Source organism: Botryllus schlosseri, chromosome 3, assembly GCF_051294905.1.
Source record: "Botryllus schlosseri isolate E-star chromosome 3, Bs_hap1, whole genome shotgun sequence".
In the NCBI taxonomy this organism is placed as follows: Eukaryota; Metazoa; Chordata; class Ascidiacea; order Stolidobranchia; family Styelidae; genus Botryllus; species Botryllus schlosseri.
This window is the reverse complement of record NC_137238.1, coordinates 30,976,703-30,988,182: the sequence shown is the minus strand read 5'-3', so window position 1 is coordinate 30,988,182 and position 11,480 is coordinate 30,976,703. Positions and strand designations below refer to the sequence as shown.

The window sequence follows — 11,480 nt, the reverse complement described above, 5'->3', positions numbered from 1 at the left end:
CCACAATTTAACGTAGCTATGGATGTAAAATATATAACAGCTACACAAGTAAAGTATTGGCTCCGCATTGCGTGTTGGCCGTCGCTACTATATAATTCCTAGTTACAAGACTGTTGGATTCCGGCATCGATAGCGCGTTTCTCTAGATAGATAAGTAACTATATAGGCAGGGTTGCCATACCGTCCTTATTTCTAAGATTTGTCCTTATTTTGAAGGTCCACGTCTTAGAAAACTCAACTGTCCTTATTTTTAAGAAATGTCCTTTTTTTTCGACTTGCGTCCTTATTTTGTCTTATTTTCAACCACTCCGGAACTTCGATCGTTTTCATCTGGTATTTGTGTTGCATAATATTCATAAAGTATGCTTTTGTGTCGAGATTTTATGACATCATAAAGGAGAGGAACTCTCGTGACGTACACCCCATAAGATTAGACTTCTAAGTGGTGAGATAGCTCGGGCCGTGAGTACCAAGCTACCACGGCTGACGTCATTTTAGCAGTAAACAGCAGTACCAGGTTCCGGCTGTTTGGTCTACAGCAGAATAAGCTGAAGCTGTGGGGAAGGCAGCATTTATTGCGTAGTGAAAAAAGGCGCAGCGCAGTCGACACATTGGTTAATAAGTAGTAAAGCTATTAATCATTGATAAATTTTTCTAAATCATATTGCACTTGCGCACATATAGTTTTAGCTACTAATAAGGCTAAATCGGATTAGTAAAAATGAACAGGCGTAAAAACATTTTTCGTGACGATTATGAGAGAGAATTCAAAGATATCTAACGAAGTTTGAAGGGCGAGTGTTTCGCACATAGCAATATTTGCAATTGTGACATAAACCTGGAGGCCATAGGAAAGACCGCTATTTCAACTCACATTGATACCCGAAAACACAAGAAGTGTGTCATAATGATTAATTTGAGCCAGTCGATGAATAATTTTTCCACAAGTCGATCAGCACCAACGACCACAGATGACGAGGCAGCTGCTGCAGAGGGTATCTGGGCATTCCATACTGTCAAACACCAGCAATCATTCCTCACCAACGATTGCACATCGCAATTGTTCAAAACAATATTCCCCGATTCCAACATCGCAAATAAGTTTTATTCGGCCAGGACCAATATGGAGTTCTTGCTCCATACGTTCAAAAATGATTTTGTCTAAACATGGTGTAGGCCTACAGCCTTTTTTCATCTTGGTTGACGCCTCTAATCACAACGAGGTGGAGAAGTTTGGTTTATCACCCTATGGGGGGTGCGGGGCACGACCAACGTTTTTTTTTGGGGGGGGGGAGGGCTGACGAAGTGCTGTTTCGGCCCTGAGTAAAGGTAAACTTAGACCTGAGCTCTCGTGAGTTCCATGAAGCACTTTCTAATAACAAGGAGTTGCTGGAGCAGATTGTTTCTGGCGAAAAGTATGGAATGTGATATGCCACGGCTTGTATAAATACAAAGTAAGTTCAAAAAGGTTTTTTTTTATGCTAATCTAATTTTTCGACTGTCCTTATTTTTGGGTCTATGTCGATGGCAACCCTGTATATAGGCCTATCTATAGTTTCACTGCCCTTCGACTGTCCAATTGTTAGCGAATAGTGCATGAATCAGATCCGTTTGTGCCTCACCTGGTCATTGTTTCTCTGCGATGCCATCGTCTGTAATAAAGCCGAATGTCACTTTCATTGGCGATTTCTACGAGGTTCTGGTGCTCTGACACTGTTGATATTTGGATTTTCGGAATCAGTGTGACGATAGCCTTTGATTGATACCAATTATTACGAATTTCGGGCTATTTGTGATGAGTTGCAGTGTCGCAGGTGAGGCACGACGCGCCCGTGCCTCACCTTACGTTTGGCGCTGTATTTTTGAATGATAATTATGCAGATTGATGATGTTGGGTGATAAAAATGTTAAAATTTAGTTATTTATGAACATCGATGTAAAACATCAATAAATCATAAACTCATCGAGGGTTTTCACGATTTTCACTTACTCACCCAGACGATAGGTGAGGCACTGCCTCAATGGACCGCACGTCACTGGCGCAGATTAATAATTTCGCCCCAAACTTATTGGTCAGCATCACCGTCTATGCTGCTCAGTGCCTTCTTCTACTCATTTATGAGTTAGTAGGTGATATTACTACCGGTGGTTAGGCTAAAGATGCGTTCCGTGGCTCAAAACTTTATTTGTCACTCGGCGAACCACCAAAACAACACTCAAATAGTCAACGAGAATATAATCAGGAAGACACACGCGACCGCCATTCGTATGTAGTCGGATCTTGAACACCGCGCTTCAGCACCTACACACTACAGCAGGGGTGTCAAACATACGGCCCGCCAGACCATCTCATCCGGCCCGCGAAGCTATTTTGTAAAAATGACCGTATTATCCAGCACATTTCTCACAAATGCTGAGATTTTTTGTACGAAATATTATCATCAAATAATCTCTCAAGAACGTAAATGTCGAATATGTTCAATTGTTCATGTTCATAGGCCACATTATAACCATCCGACAGTGCTGTTGTGGTTTCACTCTAGTCACCATCAGCAAGAAAGAGCCGCCATTTATGCCCAATTCCGAGAAGGCAAAAATGCACACTCAGTTCCTAGTTTTACGGAAACATGGAATGAAAAGTAGTTATTCACAGAAGTGATACCGCCATTGTGAGAAGCCGGTAAATGCACGTTACCGCAAGTCCCGCTCGGTTTCTTTTCATAACGAACAAGCGATTATGTTAATACCTAATCTGATGAAATATTAATCATGCATTTAGATATTTAGGGAGCACACATACACAATGAATTTTGGCATAAAAATGAACTTGGCACGCTCGTGTCCGTTGGATTTAGAGTTGAAGCATATTGACGCAATCATAGGTTGGAACGCCACAATGAGAGTCTGTATTGTTACTGCGTTTTGGAAAACTAATTGAGTCAGTATATATTGTATGGATTTATATATTAAGTTCGCTAGTAGCCATTTGACGCCAGGTGGCGTGATAGGCTCGCTCACATTTCATAACGAAACATCGCCGACTTCGTCATCGCAAGAGCAATTCGTTTTCAGCATATCTGCTTCAGCTGCGTCATAAAGCTCGATTGAATGCGCATAATCTAATGGGAATATCGTGATATGACTGCTGTCATGCATATCTTGACAAGTTAACCGGGCAATTCCGGCATTCGCCATTCCGAAAAGGTCGTCTCGGACAGGCATTTCGCGAAGTTGCCGAGTCTGACATTTGACATTTCAGGCACGTCATTTCGCACACACATTTCGGAAGATCTTTATGTTATGCGATAGTAGTTACTGCCTCACAGACCCGCGATAGCCGTCTCAGGTTCCTTGTCCTACTTAAAGGTAAATGTGTGAAATATAGCTGGCATTCACTTCAGAAAGGTCGGCAGTGAATAATTATATTTAGCTAGCAATTTCTGTATGTTGCAAGTCGGCTTTTCTCAAATTGCGGCATCTCTTGTCGTGGCGGCTACATTAATAAATCCATGCACGCATGACAAACTATGTATATTTTATAGCGACCGATATCGATTAGCGATAGATAGCATATGACTAAAGAAAGGTTTTACTGGTTCGCCTGAACATAAAGAAAGGTTTTACTGGTTCGCTGGCGCTGTGCTGGGACAGTCCTGCATATCTGTCACTGGTGTCGATTGTAAGTCAATACCATTTGCGTATTCATGAAGCGAAAGGTTAAACTATAGATAACTAACCTCCTGCAGATGGGCAACACGTGACTCACGGTCGGGTGATGCGGCAACGGCAGATTTGTTGTCGCTGTATAGCATGAAACGGGAGCGTAATTGCTAATCCCATAAAATGACGACCCGGCGCACGGACCGTTGTTATGGTCATTGTGCTGCGCCGTTGCAATTGTTTAGAACAATGCCGATTTTCAGACTTTGAAGGCTACATCGGGGTGGTTCCATTGCCTTATTGATCAAAGCCTAACGTATATCATCAGAATCAGCGCGACTGTAGCTTTCATATAAGATCAACTTTATTTAATTTGAGCGCTCGGGTCGTTATCTATGGGCTTAGCAATTACGCTCCCGTTTCATGCTATGAAGCGACAATAAATCTGCCGCTGTCGCATCACTCGACCGTGAGTCACGTGTTGCCCATCTATCCGTAGGTTAGTTACATATAGTTAAACTGAGCTTTGATGGTTCCAATTTCTTCAGGTGTTTTTCCTACCCCATTGAAGTCTGTTTGTGCTGACGTGAATTACTATCGCGTTTTGTCGTTGATTGTCCTACTTTATGATCTATGTCTCTGGCAATTCGACTTATTATTCAATGTTCAAGTTTTATTAAACGACGGAAATGAATAGTATTCCCCGAAGTCGGCCATACGGGTAACTTATAACTATACCTCGCCAAATCGACCTAGAAAGGGTTGAGACACACCCAGGACACGCCTCATTGTTTGGTTTCCCTCAGCTTCGACAATAAGTTGATCAAGAGGGATGACTTTGCATGCATCACAAAGCTTATCGCAGTGAATACCAAACTATGTAGCCCGTGAATACTTTCGGTATTGTATCTTGCGGCGTAAAATGTCGTGGCGAACGCAGACGTCGACTGCATCTAGATTCTAGAAAGGCGTAAAAGATATCTGGTAGAACTAACAAAACCGTAACCGAGTGTCAGCGAACAATGTGTTGGCTTAAATTATGATAATGCAAGTGATAACGTATATAAAACCGCTTTGTGAGGAATAGAATCGCCGACATCCCGTTCATTTCGAGACTGGAATGACCTGCAGTTACCCTGATCACGCCTGACAGAAACTTACCACGAGTTACTGCGGACTTGAAAACACTACTTTCGTTATTCGCAATCCTTTCTCGACCTCGTATATGTTGATCGCGGCATTTGTGTCTGAATAGGAAGTAATTTGCTTTCTTGTTGTTCATCTGGGCGGCGCCTCCTAACTTGGCATTTTGCTGTGCATCCGCTATATGGGAATGTCTATAATTACAGGTGTATTATTTTAATATAAAGTTGGAAGCCGAATTTGAATCGAGATCATCAGTTTATCAGAGTTTGTCATTCCTGAATCTGATAGAACAGCAAATGACATTCTGGACCCGAAACTTCAGACGTCCCCATCTTTCCTGGCGAGTGAATCGCGGTCGCTGAAACGCAAGTATCTGATGATAGTCTTGCACTCGCGGGCTGGACACCTCGAGACTAAAGCATCCCAACAGACTCAGACTATTCTAGGAATATATATTCTTAATATAATTGCGAATACAGTTATACTTATTTCTGTAAGTTATGCATATTATTCAATTTTTATGCGTATTAATAAAATTAAGATGCGTATTAATAAAATTAAGAAAGCTAATGACACTAAATTGCGTGTGTCGTGAAAACAATTGAAGTTGTCCCAAACGACTCGAAGATGTTTTACGAACTAGTTGTTGGTCTCTTCCCCTACATTTGAGGGGTTTCGGGTATGGGAGTTACGGGGCCCTGAAGACACTGCAATTGCATCATTATTACTGGGCGTGAGCGAACGAGAAATTGGTACTTCGTACGTATCTTCATCGGTCGCATGCTCTATCTTGGTCAGCTCTGAGTTGTCAGGTGAATTAGTTATTGTATGGTTTGGTACTATACATGCTCCGCCGTCCCCAATAACAGTACTTGGAAGTGGGACAAGGTATGCATTTTCCGCAACTATGCCATGATTATGGGATAAGCGCTGAGGGCCATCCAGCGTCTTGTCAGTGGGCTCATTTCTGTTGTTCGGTGGCTCAGAATGCCATGTTGTCAATTCAGACCGATTTGGTTCCGTTTCAATAGATTTCGACTTCGCGCTAGGCGTAATAGTATCAGGTCCTTGCAGAAATTCATGGAAAGGACGTTGCGACTTCTTGTCCGAGTGTCCCCAACTTGTTTGGTTAGCTATAGTTCGCCCGCCTGGTAAATTAGCGTCGTTAGTTTGGTGTGCGTCACGTGTCCCGGATACTTTCCTGGCGGCGGCATCATCATGCGATTGCGGTTCAGCTGAGTAGTCGTTTTGTATTACTTCTGATATTGACGCGTAAGTCGTAGTCGTATCCAATTTGTTTTGTGGCGAATCAGGCCTCGGCGTGTGTAGTTCTGACCTCATACGACGGTAACTTGACAAGGCGTGTGGAGGTGGTAGTAACAAAACGAAAAAGCATACCACCGCTATTGCGATGTAGAGGTCACGGGGGCTACCGGAGCACTGTGATGCCGCTGCGATACCAAGACCAAATGCGATAACTGAAAAAATGAGAGCTATGGAGGCTACCGCAATGTCCGCCTTGTGCCTTTCCGTCGTCTCTTTCTTCCTTACCCAGATTCCTAATGATCCAGAAGCGATCGACGAAATTCCACATATCATCGCCATAATAGCATTCGCATTGTGGTTAGGACAACCTTTGGTTGCAATAGCAGCGATCCCGATAGCAGACAAAGCGATCCCAAGAATGATTTCTGTTATGATGATTTTGTACCTGTACTTTTCGTACATTTTGAAAAAGCATCCTTGCGAGATAAGTTTTCCCATATTTTCCACTCTTTACTTGGTGTCGACGATAGCAGTAAGTTTACAAGCTGTAAGACAAGCAAAATACATTTGTTCAGCAGCGACCAGCGTTATAACTGCTACGGTGACACCAGCTATATGCTTTATTTTAGTTGTTTTCATCCCGATATTCCAAATTGTCCAGTATCAAATGATAACACATACTGCACCATATCAATTGTCTGGTTTCGGTTGAACATTAAGAAAGCAGACATGTCACGGCTAAGATAACTTCCGCGACTCCAAGAAAATTTCAGAATCGATTTCTACTATCGTAGTTCCGAACATTACCTTTAGATACATTCCAAAAATCTTCGTTGTGGAATGTATCGTTCAAACAAATTTCCAAGTTAAAAGAATAGAAAATGGCATTAGTTCGATTTCTCTGAAAATCCGTGAAGATATCTTTATGGAGTGTTACATTAATCACTGGAGGCTGCGAAATGGATTTCGCGTTTGTATTAGTTACCTGCATGGGGCGCGGCCGCGAAGATCTGGTGGCATAAATAATAATCGCCGAGGACTGAGAACTGAATTTCAGGTTTATTTTAGCCGCGAGCGTTAAGTCGGACCTTCCTCAGTAACGGGATTGTGCCACTAATCAGCTTCGGGCGCCGACTACTGCGTTGGGGGTCATGCAATCGCTCGAAAGATAATTTGCAATACGAACGTCCTACCTGTTATATTCTAGCCCAGTCGTCGCCAACACGCGGCACGTAGCGTAGGAAATGTTTTGCACAGCAGAATCAAATATACCAGGTCCGTCTAATCAGACACAAATAACTCTGCCCCTACATGCTACGTGGCCTATGGCCTACATGCTACTACATCGTCCTGTAGACCAAGGACAAACAGATAGCAGTGACATTTTATTAGTAACAGCTATATGATACTGTGATATTTGTCAAGCGACATTCACGAACTCAGATTAATTTACTACGTCACTCGCCCCCATATTAGTGAATGTGGAGCAATAGAGGCAGAATGCCACCAATACTAACTCATTATTAATATAACATCAGCCCCTACCCTCAACGGATTAGCTTTTCCCAATTTCAGCCAAATCCTGTATCGCTACTATGATGGGAAAGGCAGAGATGTCGAATATCTGCAACACACCGACAAAAATACACTGCTGCCAATGAACCGTAACCATATCTAGACGCTTTATGACAAAGAGGATAGCCAAGCTAAGCTGCTTATCACAGTGAATACCGAGCTGCGTCTCGTGCACAGATGTTTTCGCTAAAATCAGTATGGCTTCGCTTATTGTACCGTGAATGCCGTGACTGATGCAGACATCGATGAGTTCTAGAGACTAGAGACGAGATATTCGGTGCTACCAACAAAACCTTATAGGAAGTTCGGCAACAAAAGATTGACCTTATGTAGGGTTACCATATTTTGGAATCGGGAAAGAACACTTTTACCAAATCAGGAAAGTTAGTTGATCAATGATCATGATTGAAAAAATTCGATTTTGGTATTTTTGCTGTAATATTTGGTAAGTTGACTACAAAGAGGTCCCATTTTCGTTCGACATCCGATTTACACCCTTTTACTTGAATTTAGTGATGGTCGTCACTTACGATCGAACCATGAATTTCCCAAACGAACGTCCGTCTTCGCTATATAGCGTCCTTTCTGACCACTTTCACTCGAATCTGTGCATTATATTAGCTGTAAAAGGAGGTCGAATTGCCAAAAAGGAGGACATTTTCAAAAACCTGAAATAGGAGATCAAAAAGAACGACTATGGTAACCCTGCTTTATGACAATTCAAGTGACAACGTATATAAAACTACTTGCTAATGTGTAATATTGCGGGAGAAAGTCTTCTTTTAGAAACACGAATGTCCATGGATTACCCTGATAATTCCCGACACAATCTCGAATGAAGAGAAATATTGCTGGTTCGTCACTCGAAAAATCATTCATTGACGATTGACACTAATTATCTCAACCAGGGTCGGTAATGGCCAACCTGCTGCCGTACAGCTAAAATTATGCAGGCGCCTGCAGATAATTAAATTATCGTGTTTTGGCGGCCGTCAACATGCAAATTGAGTTAAAGAATTGGATCCCAAATTACTTGCAAATTTTGTTAAAAATTGGAAATGTTCTTCGCGCGACTCTGGGTGCCTTGATTCTTCGTTTTTAATATAGTACTGTCCTTCCAATCTGAGCCTCACCGTATAAATGCGAATTGCCGATGAAAATATTGCGCCCCATAAAGAAATATCAATTTGTAATCGTGTGCGTCTAACAAATTATGGGTGATTCCAACATATATTTTGACTATACTGACAATCCGGATGGGAGGTCGAGGTATGAAGACATGCATTAAAGTGATAAATAACGCAATGTAACAAAAAAAAATTTGTTCCCAGGTTCTGACCAATTTTTCCCTGTTGCTTAGGATCAGTAAGTGTCAAAAATCAACTTTATTCCATATAAACTTTGTTTGCTTTTGTGGTTTGGAGAATGAAATTTTAAAATCGCACTATTGTTGAGAAAAGGAATAAAAACTATGGCTAAAGAGCATCCAAGATGGAGTTAATCATTTTTAAATGTTAATATACTCTGCCATATTTGCCACTTTATAGATATTTCTGTTTGCAGGGCTGATTTTTGAGGTTTTGATAAAAATCGCACTATTGTTGAGAAAAGGAATAAAAAATATGGCTAAAGATCATCCAAGATGGAGTTAATCATTTTTAAATGTTAATATACTCTGCCATATTTGCCATTATATAGATATTTCTGTTTGCAGGGCTGATTTTTGAGGTTTTGATATTTTATGATTTGCAATTGATAATTTTTTAATATTTTTTAATACAACTGGGAAGTCATTGCGGACTTATTATAAAGCAATTTGTGAAAACATTGGATAAAGGTGGTGACGCATTCCCGTTTCTCCAGAATTTGTTTCCTAAACTATCAGAAGCTTAAGTAAAAGCTGATGTATTTATTGACCCACAAATGAAAAATATTGCCAAGTCGTTTGATTTTATCCAAATGCTTAACGATGTTGAAAAGAAGGCTTGGGATAGCTTTGCAGATGTGGTGAATGAGTTCTTGGGCGATAACGAGGAAGATAACTATGCCGAACTCGTTGCCAATTTGTTAAAGTCGTATGGAAACATGGGTGCAGAATGTACATGAAACTACATATGCTTGATGCTCACTTGGACGAATTTAAAGATAATACGGGAGCTTATTCAGAAGAATAAGGGGAGCGATTGCATCAAAACATAAAAGATAGTGAAAGGAGATACCAGGGGCAATATGATGAAAGCCTGTGAGGAGATTATGTCTGGGCCTTAATGCGGGAAAATGATGTAGAGTACGAAAGAAAATCCCGCAAAACATCCCATTTTTACTGATTATATACTCGAACTGTTTTAGACCGAAAAATTTATTTAGTTTTGCATATAACATTTGCCGATGGCATTGATACGGATACGGTTCCATGTACCCAATGCCTGTACTTTGTGATTTGAGTTTTGAGATTTTTGGAAGTTTCTAGGTGAGAACGATTAAAAACCTGGGAACAAAAAATCGTGTTACACGGTGAAATCAACAAAAACATCCCGTTTTTAACTGATTTTTTACTTGAACTGTTTTAGCCTGATGTTTATTTAGTTTTGAATTTAACATTGATTCGGATTCGGACAATATTGCACATACTAGCAAATTAAAACAAAACTCTCCCAACCACAAAAACAAAGTTTGGAAAAAACAAAGTTTGAAATCAACTATATGTTGATTTTTGGAAGTTTCTAGGTGAGAGAGATCAGGAAATATTAATTAACACCCGGGAACAAAAATCGTGTTACACGGTGCAATAGCCCGAAGATGCATAATCAATAATTTTGTGCCCGAATTGTTCGAACCTTCATCTTCTCTACAGGTTAATCAAATCGCGTGGGCTTAGAAAGGATAAATATTTGGTAGTTAAATGTGTAATTACCACTATTACCGGGAAAATTCTATCACGAAGTTGAAAAATTAACGATAGTACACAACACCACTGGGGATGTCCGCGATGTGGTATTAAATTTAACATGGATATTTGGCCCCCGGGTGGGACGGACTGTCCGATATAATGCGGTCTTACTCTTGCAATCTAATAGCGGCAGTGCATATAGCCACGAGGTTGAACAATGAATATCCCTTTTTTCAGTCAATGGTTTACTTGTGCTCGATACATCTCGAAATACGTCGCTCGCAGCCTCGGCGACAAATTGTGACCGTCAATGTGGCATCGCCGAAGCCGTTGCTTCTGTTTAATCACGTTCATGAACTAATGGCGAAGACCTTCAAACGGACAGAAATCGACCACGTGGTTGAAAGTCTGGAAACTTGAACGAATTGTGCCACAGTCATGGTTAATCGATATATATTGGCTGAGTTATGCCCTGCTCTGCTCAGCCGTGTTGGGGTCTGGGGTAAGAAATGGTTTGCATTTATATAATTAGCAAAGACTACAATTGTAGGAACCAACATCACGGCTGAATTACTTTCGCTGACATATCGAAAGCATAATAATGGTCATACCGATTCTTCATCGTTCATACTGTGCATGTGCAGTAGGGCTCTTCAAAAATGACTTTTTTCTCAAATCGTACTGGCTACTTGATAAAATTGTTAGGTTACCTAATTTAAGCCTACACACAAAATTTGGTTCAATTCCAGCGAGTAACCGCTTTGCAACAGGAGAAGAAAGTTTTAATTTATTATATAAAAATTAATAATGAAAAATTTGAAAATTTCTGTCCACTCCATGAAAGTGTTAGGCTGTCTATAGAAACGATCTTCACCAAATTTGGTTCAATTCCAACCAATGGAAGCGGAGTTATTGCCGTCGAAAAATTTGGATTTGAATAAAA

At 40.8% G+C, this 11,480-nt stretch overlaps 1 protein-coding gene across 1 annotated transcript; it reads right to left on the bottom strand.

Moving 5' to 3' along the window:
• Positions 1-5,244: 5,244 nt before the first annotated feature.
• Positions 5,245-7,387, bottom strand: LOC145436360 (uncharacterized). Its single transcript, XM_080313704.1, has 2 exons — positions 7,266-7,387; positions 5,245-6,617 (listed from the first exon to the last, which is right to left on the bottom strand). The coding sequence occupies exon 2, from the start codon at positions 6,568-6,570 to the stop codon at positions 5,446-5,448; it is 1,125 nt and encodes a 374-aa protein (XP_080169830.1). The 5' UTR covers positions 6,571-6,617; positions 7,266-7,387; the 3' UTR covers positions 5,245-5,445.
• Positions 7,388-11,480: the final 4,093 nt, after the last annotated feature.